The sequence below is a fragment of the Pteropus vampyrus genome, unplaced genomic scaffold (genome assembly GCF_000151845.1).
Source record: "Pteropus vampyrus isolate Shadow unplaced genomic scaffold, Pvam_2.0 Scaffold674, whole genome shotgun sequence".
Lineage (NCBI taxonomy): Eukaryota > Metazoa > Chordata > Mammalia > Chiroptera > Pteropodidae > Pteropus > Pteropus vampyrus.
The window spans coordinates 105,299-125,368 of NW_011889455.1; the positions used below are offsets into that span (position 1 = coordinate 105,299).

General features: G+C 38.5%; 2 protein-coding genes across 3 annotated transcripts in view; one reads left to right on the top strand and one right to left on the bottom strand.

Moving 5' to 3' along the window:
• Positions 1–17,309, bottom strand: part of ST3GAL6 (ST3 beta-galactoside alpha-2,3-sialyltransferase 6) — a 48,725-nt gene extending 31,416 nt beyond the window's left edge. Inside the window, exons 1-2 of one of the 2 annotated variants that reach the window (XM_023526018.1) lie at positions 17,150–17,297; positions 15,959–16,111 (exon numbers count right to left, since the gene is read on the bottom strand). In XM_023526018.1, the coding sequence (XP_023381786.1) occupies positions 15,959–16,088 (130 nt within the window). In that variant the 5' untranslated portion in view covers positions 16,089–16,111; positions 17,150–17,297. Of the gene's footprint in view, positions 1–15,958; positions 16,112–17,149 lie in introns of both variants that reach the window. The other variant, XM_023526019.1, reaches the window with a different exon arrangement.
• Positions 17,150–20,070, top strand: part of LOC105309124 (atrophin-1-like) — a 44,660-nt gene continuing 41,739 nt past the window's right edge. Inside the window, exon 1 of the mRNA XM_023526022.1 lies at positions 17,150–17,309. Coding sequence (XP_023381790.1) covers positions 17,177–17,309 — 133 coding nt within the window. The 5' untranslated portion in view covers positions 17,150–17,176. The remainder of the gene's footprint in view (positions 17,310–20,070) is intronic.

Sequence of the window (20,070 nt, forward strand, 5' to 3'; positions counted from 1 at the left end):
AATATATATGTGTGTGTGTGTATGTATATGTATGGTTCCATAATAGACTTTCTATTTCAATGCATGTGACTTTAAACATGTATACTGTTTCTTTACATCTCTTACCAAGTTCTGGTTTGTCTAGACAATTGCGAGCACCACAACTCTCACTCCTACCCATATCTGTTAACCTCCGTCAGACTGGTTAGATACATTTCGAAATAATGTAATGCTGTCTCCCTTTTACTGGTAACATAGATATAAATGGAAATCTTAAAATCTTTTGCCTTCATAAGTAGAATACACTAAATATAATTTAACTTTCCTTAATAATGAAGGTCATCTTAACAAATGTCATTATCGTGCTGGGCTCTATGAGAGTTGAGACCTTCTGGAGCTGATGAGGGTGTAGGGCTGTTTGTTCCCCTGTGGTGATTATCTGGTCAAAATTGCTGATCTTGCCACCCTTATTGTCAGCTGTTGTTTCTCACTGATATTAAAACAGCTACTGCCCCCACATGCCACTATTATAAACTAGTTAAAAGTGAAGCCTATGTCAGGAGAAAGCATATAAATTAAATGAGCAAAATTTAGTTTACACATACTTCTAATTTAGTATACATCATCCCTATGAAGAGTCAAACTGGTTGGAAATCAGAAGACAGGGTTCATGGCCCATCTCTACCTAATTCCCAGCCTGGGGGACCTTAGGTAAATCAGTTTACCTCTTCTAACGTCCTTACATGTTTACCAGTGAAAGCATACAACCTACCTCTTTGGGCTACTAATGGAAAATGACAGGCATCTGGCACAACATACGACACAAAAATATGTGCTGAGTATTTTTGTGTATGTATTTTATTGTAGTTTGTCTTCTAAACCTAAAGTTTAGGGAAAAGACTGTTCCGTGATGTGACTGCTGCCAGACCCGCAAGCCAGACCCAGGTCAGAAGGGGGAGATTGTTTACTGCAAACCCCCCTTAGAGATTGCTGATCCTAATCAATGTTCATTCTGACATAAATCAGCACCCCCTTCCTCTGCCTCCCACTAAATGCTGGCTCCTGAACAAGCTGTTGTCTTGACCTGGTCAAGCATATAATTCCCCAAACCTGGTAGCATTCACATACTAGTACCCATGACTGTCCTCTCCACCCTTTTTTACCCTATATAATTCTTTGGCACTTGCCAGGCGGGCACGGGTATCCATTTTGTCTTGCAGCCGCCCGCAACATGCCTCCTATGTAAGTTTCTCTTAATAATCTCTACTAATTGCCAGACTGGAGTTGCCAATCACTTGTTTCTCTGGTCCTTCTTTCTTTGGTCTTTCCGCTTATGGAGGTAGATTTTCAGTGTCAGGGCTTTTCCCTGGGTCTGTGCGTACTAACAATTGGCAAGCCAGCCCAGGGACCAATGAAATGGGCTTTGGGAAAAAAGCATCTGTGGGAGAAAGATCAGGCTGGACATCTACATCCATGCGGGGAGGGGTGGCCTGTATACCAGATACATCTGGACTGCTGTGAGTACAGGGACACCCCCAAAATGCCAACTGGTCTCATGCACTTGTTTGAGGAACTACACTGTGTCAAAGCATAAAAATTTATGGCCAAAGCTGTAGGCTTGTCTCTCTCATGGGCAGTTTGGCAGGACACCGACACACCCAGTTAGAAGCAGAAGCCAGGGTTAGAAAATTAGAGGAAGAACTAAAACTAGAAAAAGATATTAGAATGTCTACAACTCTGTTAGCATCGAGACTGGCTGAACATTCTGGCAAAAATAGCAAAAGGAAAGAGTGCTCCTTGGATTTTGGTTTCAATTACTGAAGGGGGCAGATATCAGACAGACCCCAATAGAAGAGCAATTATTGACAATGAATACAGTGCTCCTGCAGGTGGAACCTCTTACTAAAGAACAGCCAATTACAGTAAGAGCTTCTCTTCCTATCAAGGGGTGGACAAACATGTTCCCCCACCTGCCTTGGCCATAGCTTAGCCTCCTTCAATGACTCAATAGCATGCCTACTTAGGAAAGAAGAGTCCTCTGTCAAATAGTCCTCTGTCTTTAGAGATTCAGCATTTATTAAACCCTGTTGAATATACAGACACTCCAAATGCTCCTGCTCTTCCTTATCCCTGTGTCAGCCTCTGCAATCTGCAAAGAAGGAATAGGGAATATTCCAGCTAGAACCTGGTATAATGACAGCTCTAGCCTAGATAATCCATCTATCTGGACAGCAGTTGCCATCCAACCATCCATTGACCTATCTGGATGGAAATAGGAACAAATTACAGTAATCACTGGACTGAATTAAGAGCTGTGTGGTTGGTATTCATGCATGAACCTTGACTGCTGATCCTGTGTACTGACAGTTGGGCCATTTTAAAAGGAATGACTTTATGGCTTGGACAATGGAAACAAAGGGGTGAATAATTATGAACAAACATTTATAGGGACAAGAGACGTGGAAAGATATTTGGGCTTGCTTACAAGAGTACGAGGTCCATCTTACCTTCCACGTCCCTGTCCATAAGGCATATAACCTCCTGGTAACCAGGAAGCAGATACCTTGGCAAAAATACACACTTTAGCAACTGACCTGTCAGTTGATGCTGCAGTTGGGGTACACTGAAAGAGTGGGCACAATACTGCCAAAATAAGATGATGCATAGCTAAGGAAGCAGGGCTGCTTTTAAAAATACAGTGACCTAGTCAGTAATCGAATGGAGGCTCCATGTTCCATATAACCTACAGGCAGCTGACTTGGTGGAATGGAAAAATGGTGTCCTTAAACGAGAGATAAAGTTGTTAAGTGGAAAACCCACTTTGGCCTGTGGACAAAGGTGCTTTCCCAAACGTTAATACATTTAAATGACAAGCTTGTGGGGCCTATTGCTCCATATGTCAGGCTGGGCACCCAGACTGAGGTACCCAGTACAGTAAAGATGTGGGAAAGCAAAGGACACAGCAATAGTCCCGTGCTTGCCATGGACTGACAAGCTATGAGAAAGAGGGCACCAAGCCCTATTGTCCCTAGAATGAGAACCATTTCTGCAATGGGCTGTCCTGGTGGGATAAGTCAGTTACTTCACAGCCCCAGGTGGAAGGGAACTGCTCAGTCTCCAGGGAATCCTGTTGCCCCAGTGCAACCAGGACCTGTGGAAATGCACTATGAACAGACCGGGACAGACACTGTTGAAAGAGGGGGGAAGATAGCCCTGGTCTGGCATATTCCCACCCATATCTACTGCCTCACATCTGTAAGCACCATCTCCCCCGGGCAGCATGTATGGTTTACACAGCCTGGACAGGCTCCAAAGACTGAGGCCACATTAACATATAAAAATCAGGCTATAAGTGTAATTCTCATAGGTGACCTCTCAAATCAAGTCCCTACTAAACTAAGTATTTATCTTTCTAATCCTAGATTTCTGCTGTTACACTGGCATCCAGTTTGTCGTTCAGCCACCTAAGACATGTCTCATATGTAAGTGTTCCTTAACATACTCTATTAGTTACTAGACTGGCGTGGCAACCTGTTTCTTTGTTTTTTTTTTCTGCCCTCTGCCTACAGAGGTAAGATTTCAGTCTCGGGGCTCTTCCCTGGGTCTGCATATACTAATATGAAGTCAGTTGTTGTCTTTTGCTCCATAGTAAAATGCATGGAAAGCCAAATTGAGACATAGCCTATCCTTAATGCAGCCTGTGTTGTATTGTTATTGGCCTGACAGGAAGATGTGATTGGGTTGTTGCTTTGGCAGAAAGCCCAGCATCCTTTGATGGGAAAAGGAGCAAAGCATGTAAGGGATATGTGGATCTACATCCCCTCAGGCCTGTGCCTCCTCTTTCCATTTTGTTCCATCTTCCTCGTTCATTGTAATGTATGCTATCTTCATGTATTAGGGGTTATTTTGAAAATCACCTTAAATCATCCTGGTGAAAAGAAATAAATTGCATATTTAGTGAGCTAAAAAAAATCGTATGGTTCTATGTTTCTTGAAAATTAATTGGTAAAATCCAAGCGATGGAGAGAATTAAGGTTTGGGATTATCAGAGTAAAAGTTCAAGACAGTGAGGTATTCGGGATGTTAGACGTACCACTGAAGTGGCTAACTGAAGATTCGGACAGACAAGATAGGTATCCCAGAGCCTGGCCCTTACAACATGATCAACAAATGTTAGCTTCCCTTCCTCCTCTTGTGCTAGGTGAATTGAGAAGAGTCAAGGAACTGGACTCCAGCTTGGTTCTAAAAGGTAATTCATCATATGTGATAGAGGTGTTAATATTAAACACTTTGGCCAGAGGCCATGAGCCATGCTTCAAGATGACAAGATAGAGGGCTATCAGTGCTGACAGGGAGCTGATGTGGACTTGGCTTGTCTCACACCTTTGACTGAACTGACCTCAGCAAAATGGTTTGTTTTATGGTTTGTTTGTTTTTTGCCATATAGATATCCAAACATGAAAATAGGATATGTTTAGTACTGTCTGTCCTGGAAGGCATTTTACCATGGGCCAAAACATTTACCAACCTACTTAAATATTCAAATTAAATATTGAAGACTCTACTCATAATAACATCATTTATGCAAACACTCAACAAAGATGACAAGTTATCGGCAATTTTTAAAAAACCTATTTACATCTAAGATAAGGCAAACACTCATTATTTACAATTCAATTTGCTTATCTGTTCCCCAAAATACACTGTTTGGAAAATTTATGTATTATTTCACAGAGCACGGAAGTATTAGTAACCGAGATTTCTATTGTTTTTCATTCACTAATATGTGGTTTAGCTGAAAACAAAGTAGTGTGAGAGAACATTCTTTTTTCCTTCAAAAAGTAAAATGAACCTACTCTTGAAGAGCCACTGTATACACTACCTTAGAAAAATTTAGAAAGCTTAGCCACTCTCTAGTATGTCACAGGCAATTCAAAGGGTCTATGTTCAAGTTACAGAGTAGATTAAGGCCAGCCAGGATATCCTTGTGAAAAACATGTATAGTTCATCTGTTTGCTCACAGGAAAAAGCTTCCACAAATAAACAAAATCTCTAATTATAATTTTATAAATGGTATGACCATTTTACTTTGAACAAAAGCACTCTAAGGAAAACTAGTTAGAATTTAATATAGAATGCCTGCTTTAAAAAAAAAAAATGTTAAGGCCCTTCAACATAGCTTCATTTACCAAAACAAACAAGTTTTCTAGGTCTTGACATTAAACATGACAGATGCCTACTTAGTGGCTGCGGCTGCTCCTAAGACCAGCCTTAAGACATCCATTACAAAGTTTATATCATAAAAGCAATTATTCATCTAAAGTGTAAGTAAAGGGCATCAAAGGAGAGTAGGAGTGAGATTTGGCAGAGACCAAATGTTTATTTCTTCTTAAATTATGACCTGTAACTCAATATACGAATAATCTACATATGCCAAAGTGAGCTCAATCTTGGCAAAAGTTTTTCCTTCTTAAAAATAAAAGCATATTTTATTTGTGTGGAGCTTAAAAGTTCATAAAACACTTGTATGTCCAACACTTGATGAGAGAGGCAACTGAAAGTTTCTGAAGTGAGTTGTCCCAGGTCACGCAGTTTGAGAGACAGAAATAGACTTAGGGTCTGACCACTTCTTTCTGACGGTTCTATTCCTGGTATCATCCTGTCTCTCAAAAAGGCCTGAGAGGAACTCAAAAGAGAATTCTAACTAGAGAATTCTAATCTATAACTTCCTGACAGTGCTTTGCTGGCGGCTGGAATTTCAAAAGGATAAATGCAGATATTGGCGAAAGGGAGGTGGCTGTAGGGCAGCATTCTCCGAAGTGACATGGCAGGTCCAAGGGTCAGCACCAGCTGGGCGCTTGTTAACATGCACTTTCCTGAGCCCCTACTTGATCTGAATCCCTGGGGCTCAGGAAAGTGCACTGAAACAAGCACCCTCCAATCTGATTCTTATGCATACTAAAGTTTAATAATCTATGTTCTAGGAGACTCAAGAGAACTATGGAGAGAAAAAGAAAAGAAATACAGAGACCATAACAAATATTACAGTGGTCATCCTACCTGACTGAAAGCTCCATAAAAGAACTATCTGTCTTGTCTATTATTTTATTTCCAGCACTTCTAACAATACCTGTCACATAGAAAATGCTAAGTAGATAGTTGTTGAATATAGTTACAGGTCCCATAACTAGATGCTTCGTATTAACTTTTTATCCAAAATGCCTAGCACGTGGCAAATGCCCAATGAATAATGGCTAATTAGAATCATTAAGATATATGAGTGTTTGGCCTGTGTCAAGGCCTGTGATAAATGCTTTTGGTGTGTTATTTCATGTAATCCTCACAACCATCCTGTAAGGGGAGTGGTAAACTTAAAATTCCCATCTTATAAATGAGGAAAGTGAATTTCTGAGAAAAGCAGTAATTTTCCTGAGCTGATAAGTGTCAGAACCAAGACTCTAGAGCCCATGCATTATACTGCCTCTCACCTGTGAGCTTTTACAAATGTACTCAGACCCATCCTTTTGATACTAGACTAAACCTTACAGAACGTTTGTCTATCCCACCAGCTCCTTAAGCAGTATCGATTCTAAGGATTGGTGAAATGGAGAGAAAGGTTATAGTCACAAACTGTGCTGAAATAAAACCCTATTATTCCTCCCAACCTCATTCCTCGGAATTTCAGTAAATCCATTATTTTTTTCTCCATGGTTCTGTTGAGTGTCCTAGAGCAGTGATTCTCAAACTTTAGTATGAATAAGAATCAAACTAGAGGATTCTTGGTTCATTCAATGCACACTCCTGAGCCCCTGAGCAACCATGATAGCACTGCTTATAAAAACAAAATAATAACCTATGGAATGATGCTCGAAAATAGTCATTTTTATTTTTAGACTCTCCTAATTCTTCCTCAAAACAAAAGGAGCTTGTTTTTCCAACAACCTACTAGAAAAAAAGTATGTTCAGCAATAATTCTGGAAATATTATTCTCTTCACCAGGTACAAAAACCCTATGGGTATTCTCAATCAATATCACACAACAAGGAAGAAACACCCTCCACGTTCTCGCATGGAACCAGCCTGCCTGGCCTGTCTGCCCCCAGTTTCCTCTAGACCTGGCTGCAGGCGCTCCATAAAGCCCATCTGTAGGCTCAGCCCCACTCCAGCTCTGGGGCTGATCTTGGCCTGAGGAGCCCTTGAGTAGCAGCTCAACAGTTTGGTCAGGTTCCTGCTGATTCCAGGCTGACCCTGGACATCTCATCTGCCAAACCTGGGTTCCTGTTGCCGGCTCCCAGAATCATATCCAGTTTTCCAATATCTGCATTCTTTTCTCTCAGCCACTCCAGGAGCTCTGCAGCCCAACTACCAATTCTTTAGTAACTAAGGATCCTGCCTTTTCTCATCCACTCTGTCTCCTTATGCTCTCTGCTTCCTCAGTGACGGGGGTTCTGCTCTTCTGCTCTGTCACCTCACACTCAGGGTGCTGCTGCTCAACAGTAATGCCCGATAGCCTGCATCTTTGTGCATATTAGAAAAGGACACCTCCTCTGACACCACACAACCCTGTGGGCACATATCTTGGCATGGGCAGGATTTCAGCCACAACTTACCCCTTTAGCCAGGTTCCCCTGTTCACAGCTTATCACCACAACCTAACCAGGTGGCCCTGCTGACATCCTGTGTCCACTCAACCCTCGAAGAGGCCTACTCTATTCAGATCTCCACCAGCCCTCAGCTCACACTGACCCACACCCAAGACTGTATGAACTTGGCCCACAGATCTTATACTCTGCCTTCTTTCCTCTTTGTATTTATTGCTCAGTTTATGACTGTTCACATGCCCATGTGAGCATTAGCTCCAGCTCTAGCTGTGTATTAATGTCTAGATTTTTCTGGTCCAGCCCCATGGGTCTCTTAAGCCTCCTAGAACTAGCCATCTCCATATAGCTCAAACCTTAAGGGAGATGCAAAGGACCCCACCGTGACAGATGTAAAGTCCCCAGTCCTCTTTAACTCATTTACTACCCCTCTTTTAAGTGTGGTCCTTAACATGAATTGGATGATCCAAATGTGTCTATAACCTCATTTACATACCAAAGACCTCCACCCTCTGGTGTTGATGATCCTGTAATATAATATAGCACAGTTATTAAGTACTTACTAAGTGCCCAGCCCTTTGCACACATGATAATGAAAGCAGGGATATTATCATCCCCGTGGACGAGGGAGATTCCCAGAGCAGTGGCCAGAATTCGAACCCAGATGTGTCTCTTTTTTAATTGTGCATTACAGGAAACTATAATTACTGTATTTTTAAACTATAACATTATGAACTTAATATATTCACTTAATAGCTTTTTTAAGTAAAGCAAGGGAATGACAAACATTAAATGTATGCATTTATTAAAATATACTTAGAAACATTATATGAAAACCATTCATTTCACAATTAAAGAGATGAATCTTAAGGAATCAGTAGTCTGGTTAATGGGATTTTGCTAAAAGGACCTAAAAATGCTTAATAGGCCATAATTACATAAAATAGCATATGCAAAATTAAATAATACACAATATTACACCTGAAAAGGCTACATTTAAATCTGAAGGGTTGAGCTACAGCTATTTGATACAAATTAAGGGTGAAAATCTGACATTACTGGGTAACTTAATACAAAATTATAAGTTGACTTATGGGCTTTCCCCTCAAAAAAATCAATTTATATAATTTCAACAAACTGGACCAACTGTACACATTCTGGCTAATTTCTAAATACATCATTTTTTTTCTTCCTGCTAGGTAGAAGACCATGTATATTAACTTTCTTTCTCTCCTCTTTTCCCAATTCTTCTGCTAATACAATGATAGGCAATTAGTTCCTACACACATACACACTCTTCTCTTTCGGTCCTTCTAGAAAAACAATGTTTTTGCCAGATTTTGTCCTCAGCCTATTTAGACATATTTTCACCTAATTAAAAGCGAAAGCTTCACTGCCAAAGCAGATGACGGAATCCTCCTCTAAAAATTGGATGTGCAAAGAATACAAAAAGGACAAAAATGACTTTTCAGCAGAATTTTATTTTTTAATAGCACAGCAGGATAGACTATTTCATTCAGCTAATAGTATACTATACTGGATACTAAAAATAAATGAACTGAAGTTCCTGTTTTCAAAATTTATCCCTTTAGACTCAGCTACATTGAAAATACACAAAGAAGCTTTTAAAGAGACTTCTTATGTTTCTACTGTTTATTCAGATTTTCTCCCAGAGATCTATTTCTTCTCCCAAAGTGAGCATTTTTTTCTATTTTTTCTATTAATATCCCATCAATAAGACGTCCTTCAAAAAGTATTATATAGTTAACTTTACTAAGATAAACATTTTTATATAATAAAATGTGCCACTTTTAGGTGTATAATTTGAGAAATGCATACAGTCATGTAACAACCACTGAAATCATACTGAACATTTCCATCAGCCCCAAAGTCCCCATGTTCCTCTTTGCAGTCAGCTCGCTTTCCCCAGTTCCTGGCTCCTGATCTATTTATCACTGTAGTTTTGCTTTTTCTAAAAGTTCATATAAATGGAGTCATACAGTATATATCTTATTTCTGGCTTATTTCAATTAGTATAATGCTTTTGAAAAAAAAATGTCCATGTTGTTGCTTGTAGGAGGAATTAATTTTATTACTAAGTAATATTCTATTACAAAGCTATACCATTATTTTTTATCAATTCACTGGCTAATAGACACTTGGTTCCTTTTCAGTCTTTGGTTATTGTAAATAAAGCTACATTGACCACTCAAGTACAAATCTTTGGGTGAGCTTATGTCCTCATGGATCATATAGTAACTATATGTTTAAATTTATATGAAAATTTTATACTGCATTCTACCACCTATTTCTGTAAAACAGATTTTCTTCAATCTCTCGGTTAAAAGGAAAACCTACTTAAAACAATTCAAATTATTGACACCATTGAATAACACAAACCACTGGCAGAGGTAAGAATTGATTAATATATTAATATTTAGCACTCATTATGCACGTGTACTCATCTATTTCAGGATATAGGGAATGGAGTTCACAGTCTGGTGAGGGAGCTAAGTTACACTGTTTCAAAATGAGTATGATTATCTGCTGTGAGAAGAAAAGCTAAATATTTTAGACCCCTGCTTTTCGAAGCGTGGCTCATTGACCAGCAATATTGGCATCACCTGTAACTTGACAGAGATGCATAATCTCAGCTCCACCCATTGATCCACTGAATTCAAATCTGCATTTTAATTGTGATGTGTGTGTTTGAGAAGCACCATTGGAGGTCAGAGGAAAAAAGGAATTGTGTGCCATTGAGAGGATTTGGGCTTCACAAAAAATAGTTTTTGAGAGGAACTGGAAGCTCATTCTAAATTCCAGGCTATCTCTTTTAAAAGTCTCTTGGGCTTGACCTTTTAAATTTTCCTATCAGCAAGGTTTTCTCTGATGAAGCTAGTCAGACCCGCTTTGAAAATAAGTGGCTTTGAGAAAACTTCCCCTCACCATTCTAGGGTATGTTTGCAGTTTCTTTGTAAATTCTCTAGATATTCTTATTCCTATATTGTTTTCAGTCTTATCCTTCCATTTACTACCAGTATCACTATGATACTACCGTTATTTTTGAGAGGACTCCTCTCAGGTTACACCTACAGGACACACTTCATTCTGCATCGCCTTCTGATTCACCTAAAAGTGCCAGCTGAATCATCCACCAAACTTTATCACCAACATTTCCAATTATTGCTGTTTACAATTTGGCCCCAAGTATTACAGATCTTAGAGATGGAAAGATCGCTAGAGTTTAGGCCATTTAAACAGAGTAAGGTCTTATGTCATCGTATTATAAAAGAGTCAGCCAAGATTTAGAAAAATTTTAAAGTTGCCAAAGTTTATCTCACTTATAAGTAGCAGCATCAGTAGCACAGAAAAACATCCTCATGTGGATTCTCCTCCAGAACAATTCCAGTCTCATCGTGGGAGTGCAATAACAACCCACTAACTAGTCTTCATTTTGTTCCAGTCCTCTCTCTGATCTCTGTGGTTTTCAATTTCTGAACTACCTTCCTTTGGGTGGCATTGCATTGGCCTGGGTCTCACTCTTTCTTTTCTGCCTGTGCTCTAGACCTTCTCTTCCTCATCACACTTTAATATAGGTGTTCTCTTATCTTAATCCTGTTTCCTAAACCCATGTTCTCATTACTTCTCAGCTACTAGCAATAATCTCTAATCTTTCTTCTATTTAAACCAGCCCACATGCTGCACCTAGCATAAAATCCTCAAAGCCTACTCCTCATTTTGTCACCCACCATACAGGAAAACCTTCAGTGGCTTCCCAATGTCTGCCAAATAAACAGAAAATCACTCAGCCTGGCATTTAAGGCTTCTATAATTTGATCTCTGCATCTTCTCATCTTCTTCATTCCATTTATTATTTGTAGGTAGCAGCATAATTATGTGTTAACTTTGCCTGGTTGACTACCAGTCCTTCTGGGTTTGAGTCTCAGCTCTATCTCTGACTAGCTGTATGACTCTGGGAAGTTCCTTAACTTCTTTATACCTCAGTTTCCTCAGCTGTAAAATGGGAATAATGGTGCTACCTAATAAGTAGTAGATATAAAGCACTTAGGTAAATGTGGTAAGGACCCTCCTAATCTTGTCGTAATTATTCTTTTAAAACTAATGAAGTATTAGCTGGCCGTACACCAAGCCCTCACTAAAATCCAATTTCATAACATCCTGGTAAAGATCCTAAAGAACTCCTGACATCATGTGAATAGCCTTAAAAAAATTAAGCTTCCATTACTATGCTATTACTTCTGCACATTCATTTCAACATTTCAAAGTATCTTTGATAGGAAGGAAGTCTTATTCACCTGCTTCTGAATATAAAATAAAAGGCATTCAAGATAGTAGTAATTCATTAGCAAAACTCATCATAGAATTAGGCCCTATTTCTGGCTATAGAAGCCAACACCTTTTTACATTTTTCATAATAAAACTGCTCTGGGTCTTAATAAAAACAAATAACCCAGATTTGTAATCAGCATATCAAATTTATAGTATTATATAGTTAACTTTACTAAGATAAACATTTTTATATAATAAAATGTGCCACTTTTAGGTGTATAATTTGAGAAATGCATACAGTCATGTAACAACCACTGAAATCATACTGAACATTTCCATCAGCCCCAAAGTCCCCATGTTCCTCTTTGCAGTCAGCTCGCTTTCCCCAGTTCCTGGCTCCTGATCTATTTATCACTGTAGTTTTGCTTTTTCTAAAAGTTCATATAAATGGAGTCATACAGTATATATCTTATTTCTGGCTTATTTCAATTAGTATAATGCTTTTGAAAAAAAACGTCCATGTAGTTGCTTGTAGGAGGAATTAATTTTATTACTAAGTAATATTCTATTACAAAGCTATACCATTATTTTTTATCAATTCACTGGCTAATAGACACTTGGTTCCTTTTCAGTCTTTGGTTATTGTAAATAAAGCTACATTGACCACTCAAGTACAAATCTTTGGGTGAGCTTATGTCCTCATGGATCATATAGTAACTATATGTTTAAATTTATATGAAAATTTTATACTGCATTCTACCACCTATTTCTGTAAAACAGATTTTCTTCAATCTCTCGGTTAAAAGGAAAACCTACTTAAAACAATTCAAATTATTGACACCATTGAATAACACAAACCACTGGCAGAGGTAAGAATTGATTAATATATTAATATTTAGCACTCATTATGCACGTGTACTCATCTATTTCAGGATATAGGGAATGGAGTTCACAGTCTGGTGAGGGAGCTAAGTTACACTGTTTCAAAATGAGTATGATTATCTGCTGTGAGAAGAAAAGCTAAATATTTTAGACCCCTGCTTTTCGAAGCGTGGCTCATTGACCAGCAATATTGGCATCACCTGTAACTTGACAGAGATGCATAATCTCAGCTCCACCCATTGATCCACTGAATTCAAATCTGCATTTTAATTGTGATGTGTGTGTTTGAGAAGCACCATTGGAGGTCAGAGGAAAAAAGGAATTGTGTGCCATTGAGAGGATTTGGGCTTCACAAAAAATAGTTTTTGAGAGGAACTGGAAGCTCATTCTAAATTCCAGGCTATCTCTTTTAAAAGTCTCTTGGGCTTGACCTTTTAAATTTTCCTATCAGCAAGGTTTTCTCTGATGAAGCTAGTCAGACCCGCTTTGAAAATAAGTGGCTTTGAGAAAACTTCCCCTCACCATTCTAGGGTATGTTTGCAGTTTCTTTGTAAATTCTCTAGATATTCTTATTCCTATATTGTTTTCAGTCTTATCCTTCCATTTACTACCAGTATCACTATGATACTACCGTTATTTTTGAGAGGACTCCTCTCAGGTTACACCTACAGGACACACTTCATTCTGCATCGCCTTCTGATTCACCTAAAAGTGCCAGCTGAATCATCCACCAAACTTTATCACCAACATTTCCAATTATTGCTGTTTACAATTTGGCCCCAAGTATTACAGATCTTAGAGATGGAAAGATCGCTAGAGTTTAGGCCATTTAAACAGAGTAAGGTCTTATGTCATCGTATTATAAAAGAGTCAGCCAAGATTTAGAAAAATTTTAAAGTTGCCAAAGTTTATCTCACTTATAAGTAGCAGCATCAGTAGCACAGAAAAACATCCTCATGTGGATTCTCCTCCAGAACAATTCCAGTCTCATCGTGGGAGTGCAATAACAACCCACTAACTAGTCTTCATTTTGTTCCAGTCCTCTCTCTGATCTCTGTGGTTTTCAATTTCTGAACTACCTTCCTTTGGGTGGCATTGCATTGGCCTGGGTCTCACTCTTTCTTTTCTGCCTGTGCTCTAGACCTTCTCTTCCTCATCACACTTTAATATAGGTGTTCTCTTATCTTAATCCTGTTTCCTAAACCCATGTTCTCATTACTTCTCAGCTACTAGCAATAATCTCTAATCTTTCTTCTATTTAAACCAGCCCACATGCTGCACCTAGCATAAAATCCTCAAAGCCTACTCCTCATTTTGTCACCCACCATACAGGAAAACCTTCAGTGGCTTCCCAATGTCTGCCAAATAAACAGAAAATCACTCAGCCTGGCATTTAAGGCTTCTAGAATTTGATCTCTGCATCTTCTCATCTTCTTCATTCCATTTATTATTTGTAGGTAGCAGCATAATTATGTGTTAACTTTGCCTGGTTGACTACCAGTCCTTCTGGGTTTGAGTCTCAGCTCTATCTCTGACTAGCTGTATGACTCTGGGAAGTTCCTTAACTTCTTTATACCTCAGTTTCCTCAGCTGTAAAATGGGAATAATGGTGCTACCTAATAAGTAGTAGATATAAAGCACTTAGGTAAATGTGGTAAGGACCCTCCTAATCTTGTCGTAATTATTCTTTTAAAACGAATGAAGTATTAGCTGGCCGTACACCAAGCCCTCACTAAAATCCAATTTCATAACATCCTGGTAAAGATCCTAAAGAACTCCTGACATCATGTGAATAGCCTTAAAAAAATTAAGCTTCCATTACTATGCTAGCTATTACTTCTGCACATTCATTTCAACATTTCAAAGTATCTTTGATAGGAAGGAAGTCTTATTCACCTGCTTCTGAATATAAAATAAAAGGCATTCAAGATAGTAGTAATTCATTAGCAAAACTCATCATAGAATTAGGCCCTATTTCTGGCTATAGAAGCCAACACCTTTTTACATTTTTCATAATAAAACTGCTCTGGGTCTTAATAAAAACAAATAACCCAGATTTGTAATCAGCATATCAAATTTATGTCTAAAAACAAGAAATAAAATCAAGAACTCTACATATAATCTGAGTTAGCAAATAGGTTTCATCTTACACTCTGATTTAGATTAATTATAATGTTGAGAATGATTCAAATATTGTGTTCTAGGCCCAGAATCAAATAACAGGGTCATTCAGCAATGTCTAACAAGAATGAAGCGTTGAGCGCTTGTCAGCCCTAGACTAGAGAATGGTGGCGGAAGAATAATCACTGCAACAGATGGCAATAAAGAGTTTAAATTTTCTAAACATTTATGTGACAGAACTGTTTTAAATGCTTTAGATGTATATCCTTTTAATCCTCAAAACCACCCTTTAACATCTCCATCATACGGATGAAGGCACTAAAGCCCAGAGAAGTTATAATGTACCCAAGGATACCCAAGTGAGTGACAGAGCTGAAACGTGGACTCAGGCACACACCAGAATCCATGCTCTTCACTATTATGCTCAAAATATTTCCACGTTCTTGATGCCGGGAGATGTAAAGACTGACAGGAAAGGCAGTTCCACAAATCGCCGAGAAGATTATAACTCAGATTCCATTAAATGAAGATGTTTCTGCCAGTAAGAAACCTAAAGATCCAGCCCTACCTCCAGCCTAGGTTCTTGATCTTAGCAGTTCTGCAATCCTAGTGGGAAAGGTCTTTGAAACCACACATGAAAGATCTCAATTTGAATGACAAAGAGCTCAAGAGAGTCTCAAAGACTAAATCCCAAAAACATTGTAAATGTCCATAGTTGCCAGTACCACCAAAGCCTAAAGTTCTCAATCAGTTAAGTGTCCTTCACAAAACAATTTCCAAACAAAGTAGTAATGAAACAAACCTGCTAGTAGAATAATTCCTGAGGAATCTTAACAAATCAGAAAGACTAAAACATGGAGCTACGTCCTAGTAGACATTAAACTCCAGAGCTTTCTCAGAGCAAGTTCATAAATTGCTATCTTAAATTTGCACATGAGATTCCAGGAATACTAAAGAGAATATGTCTGAAAATTATATCAACGTACTTTAATGAAATTATTATTTATTGTAGCATTTAAAGACAGGGGGCTCTCTCGTTCGCTCTCTTTCTGCCGCCACCCTGGTTCCGCGTTCTTTACACAAAATACCTGGTGAAGCCACAGAAACCATCCCTGCCACAGAGCAGGAGTTGCCACAGCTCCAAGCTGAGACAGGGTCTGGACAGTGATGAATCAGTACTGGAGCTTGAGGAGCAAGATTCCACATAGGCAACCACATAACAAGCCCAGGGGCAGCAGCAGCTGAAATCAATGAACTACCAGTCAGTAAAGCAAAACAGAGCTGGAGGGAAAAGAAGGCACGGAAGGCTATGTCCAAACTGGGTCTTCAACAGGTTATAGAGGTTACTAAGGGTCAGTATCTGGAAATCTAAGACTAGCCTTTTTGTTATCACAAAGCCAGATGTCTACAAGAGGCCAGCTTCAGATACCTACATAGTTTTGGGGGAAGCCAAGATCGAGGATTTATCTCAGCAAGTACAGCTAGCAGCTGCTGAGAAACTCAAAGTTCAAGGTGAAGCTGTCGCAAACATTCAAGAAAACACACAGATTCCAATTATACAAGAGGAGACCGAAGAGGAAGAGGTTGATGAAACAGGTGTGGAAGTTAAGGACATAGAAATGGTCATGTCACAAGCAAATGTATCAAGAGCAAAGGCAGTCCAAGTCTTGAAGAACAACATGATGATATTGTAAATGTTATTATGGAATTATCAATTAACCATCTAAAAACAAGGACGCTTTTTTGGTGTTTCAAAATAGTAACTGCAGCTTAGTTTGAAATTTGTACTGTTTCTATCATTAATAAAGTTATGGCTCTTGGGGGTGGGGGGTGGGGGGGACTAGAGTTCATTCTATTGAGAAAACAAGGCCCAGAGAGGGCAACACTTTGCCCTAAGTTACACAACTTGTTAATAATAGCAGTGTAGAAAAGAGTTGGGATGCATGTAATGTTCTGGTTAACATCCAAGTTTTCTTACTCTTTCACTTCCATATTGGCTTAAAACAGTCCCAAGAAAGGCCCATTCAGATTGAGAATAAAAATATTTAAAACTTCAATAGCTCAATTTCGAGGTATGCTAAAGAGTCATCGGTTACATTGAGTCTCAGAGATCTTCTGGCCACAGGTTAAAGTAGTAAGAAATAAATTAACAGGCAGCCGTATACAAACTAAAGTCACCTGCTAGAGGTGGAAACATTGCATCATTGTATAAGAACATTTCAAATGTTCAAACTTCCATCTAAGAAATCTGAGACAATGGCAGTGTTGCCTTTACTTACCTGCACTTTTAAGGAATCTGTTTCCCAATGGCCCTCTGTTCTAAAGGTGAAAGATGCTGTGAGGGTGCTGGATGCTCCGGAGGCTGTGTGCTAAATTGTCGAAGCTTCTCTACTAGAATTATCCAAGATGAAGGCTGCCCTGCTTCTTCACTTGCAAGTGCTAAAATAAAACACAAACATAGTATGCTTATAAGAATGGCTCAGCTACCCGAGAAAAATTTAATCCATTTAAAAACATTTTAATGAAAATACTATTTTAGTAAACTCACTCCTGACCCCTCCCCAAAGTGCTTTATAAAATGATGAAATTACTAAAAACAAAAAACTCACAGCAAAACCAGTAGCATATATTACATTATATATATTACATATATTATAAACAGTTCATGACTGTTTAGCTACAGGGTTCAGCTCAGTCTCCTTGAAAAAAAAAAATAATAATATTCAGCTCAATTAATCTAAGGCAACCTGGTGATGAAAGAACCATCTGTCTTATTTTTCAGCTTCTCTCCACATACACACAGCTTTATTGTTAAATGTGGAGGTGAGAGAAACTGTTGCTCTGAAAATCTTCCGAAGAGGAAGGGATGGGAGGGAGAGCAGAGAATGAGAAGGGCAAGGATTATAAAAATATCTACAAGAAAGTGAAGGGAGAGGAAGCGAGGGGAAATTAGTTAGAAGGGCAACTAGTTTAAGAATGTGCTGTGGCCACTTCCTCATAAAATTTTTGGAAAAAAAAACTCAAAATGCTCTTGCTACAGCTTTTCTTACACAAGACTAACCCTGATTTAAAACAAAACAAAACAAAACAAAACAAAATAAAAAACTGCATGCTCTGTCTTTCTTGTATTAGTAGAAAATGTTATTTTTAAAAAAATTCTTAGGAAACAATTACCAAAAAACAAAACTCACAAAAATATGACAGTATTTTATTTCAGAAGCCATGTCTATAAAGGAAAATAAGAAAATAATTATGCTTTATTATGAAAATCATATAGTAACATAAAAAAGGTAGATTCAACCAAGTAAAGAAAAAAGATTTTAAAAGCTGAGTACACTACAATTATTTCTATGTGTTCGATGTATGTGTGGGCAACACATTACTGTAAGCCATTACAGAAAAATGAAATCAGTTGATGTGCTGAGTTCTGAATTACAGGAAATTTTTTTCATAAACATTTAAAAATCTTAATCTAAATCTTAAGACTAAAATCTTAAGTCTTAAAATTTCTAGAGAAACAGAAAATGATTATTTTCATAGATTTCTATATGCATTTCGCTTTTGAAGAGCTAAGACCCATTTAGAAATTAGAAGGCAGGCCACAGTGCTCTTTAGTGGCTATTATTATAACACAAGTCTCCACTATAAGACAGAATTAGGAACCTTAGGAAATCATGGATAATGATAAATTTGTGCCTAGCATCTTTCTCCCAAAATGTATAGAAAGTACAGCTCTTCTCTCTAGAGGACATACAAATGGCCAGCAAATATATGAAAAGATGCTCAACATCGCTAGCTATTAGGGAAATGCAAATCAAAACCACAATGAGATACCATCTCGCACCTGTTAGAATAGCTATAATCAACAGGACGAGTAATAACAAATGCTGGAGAGAATGTGGAGAAAAAGGAACCCTCATACACTGCTGGTGGGACTGTAAATTGGTTCAGCCACTATAAAAAACAGTATGGAGGTTCCTCAAAAAACAAAGAATTCATCTACCATATGATCCAGCAATACCTCTATTGGGTATTTAACCCAAAGACTTGAAAACCCATATCCAAAAAGATATTTGCACACCGATGTTCATAGCAGCATTATTCACAGTGGCCAGGACATGGAAGCAACCAAAGTGTCTTACAATAGATGATTGGCTAAAGAAGTGGTGGTACATATATACAATGGAATATTACTCAGCCATAAGAAGAGATGAAATACTGCCATTTGCGACATGGATGGACCTTGAGATAATCATGCTAAGTGAAATAAGCCAGACAGAAAAAGTTGAAAATCACATGATTTCACTTATATGTGGGCTATAAACCTAAAAGCAGCACATGAACAGGACAAACAGAGACTCATGGACATGGACTATAGACTAGTGGTTACCAGAGGGGAGGGGGAAAGAGGAGAGGAAGATAGGGTAAAGGAGGTCAAATATATGGTGACAGAAAGAAATCTAACTATGAGAAGTGAACACAGTGTAAACATATATATGCCTTACTGTTAAAGTGTACACTGAAACATTAAACTTCATTAACCAATGTCACCATAAAAAATAAATAGATGGTAGATGATTGATAGATATATAGGAGAAAGTACAGCTCCTGGGTTTCTTTCATCTTCTACCCACAAATAGTCAGCTGGAGTAAAGGCACAATCACAATTTTGAAGCTGGAAGGGCCCTTTAAGATTATGTAGTTTGAATAGGTGGCTAAAGAAACCTCAATGTCATACAAGATACAGCTGGGCGGAATGGGGATTTAGTTATACCTGGAGAAGCTAAATTCAAGGGAAGAAACTAGACAGCCCACTCTCATGTTTGGATGGCCTTCATGAAGAAGAGGCATTAGCCAGGTTCTGAAGGCTACCAGGTGGGTAAGCGATGGCCAGTGGATGCAATATACAAGAAGTTGGGTTTGAGCTCAGTACAGAACTTGCCAACAATTAAGTCGCCTAAAGATACGTGTTGCATTGTTGGATAATGAGTCACTTGTTTGTAAAGATGGTCTTTTCTAAAAACAACTTGAGAGGAATTTGAACAGCAGTGCTTAATAAACTTTAATGTCCATTGGCATCTCCTGAGCGTCTTGTTAAAATGTCGATTCTGATTCAGTAGGCCTGGGTGGGGCCTGAGAATCTGCATTTCTAGCAAGCTCCCAGGTGATGCCAATGCTGTGGCTCAAGACTGCAGGTCTT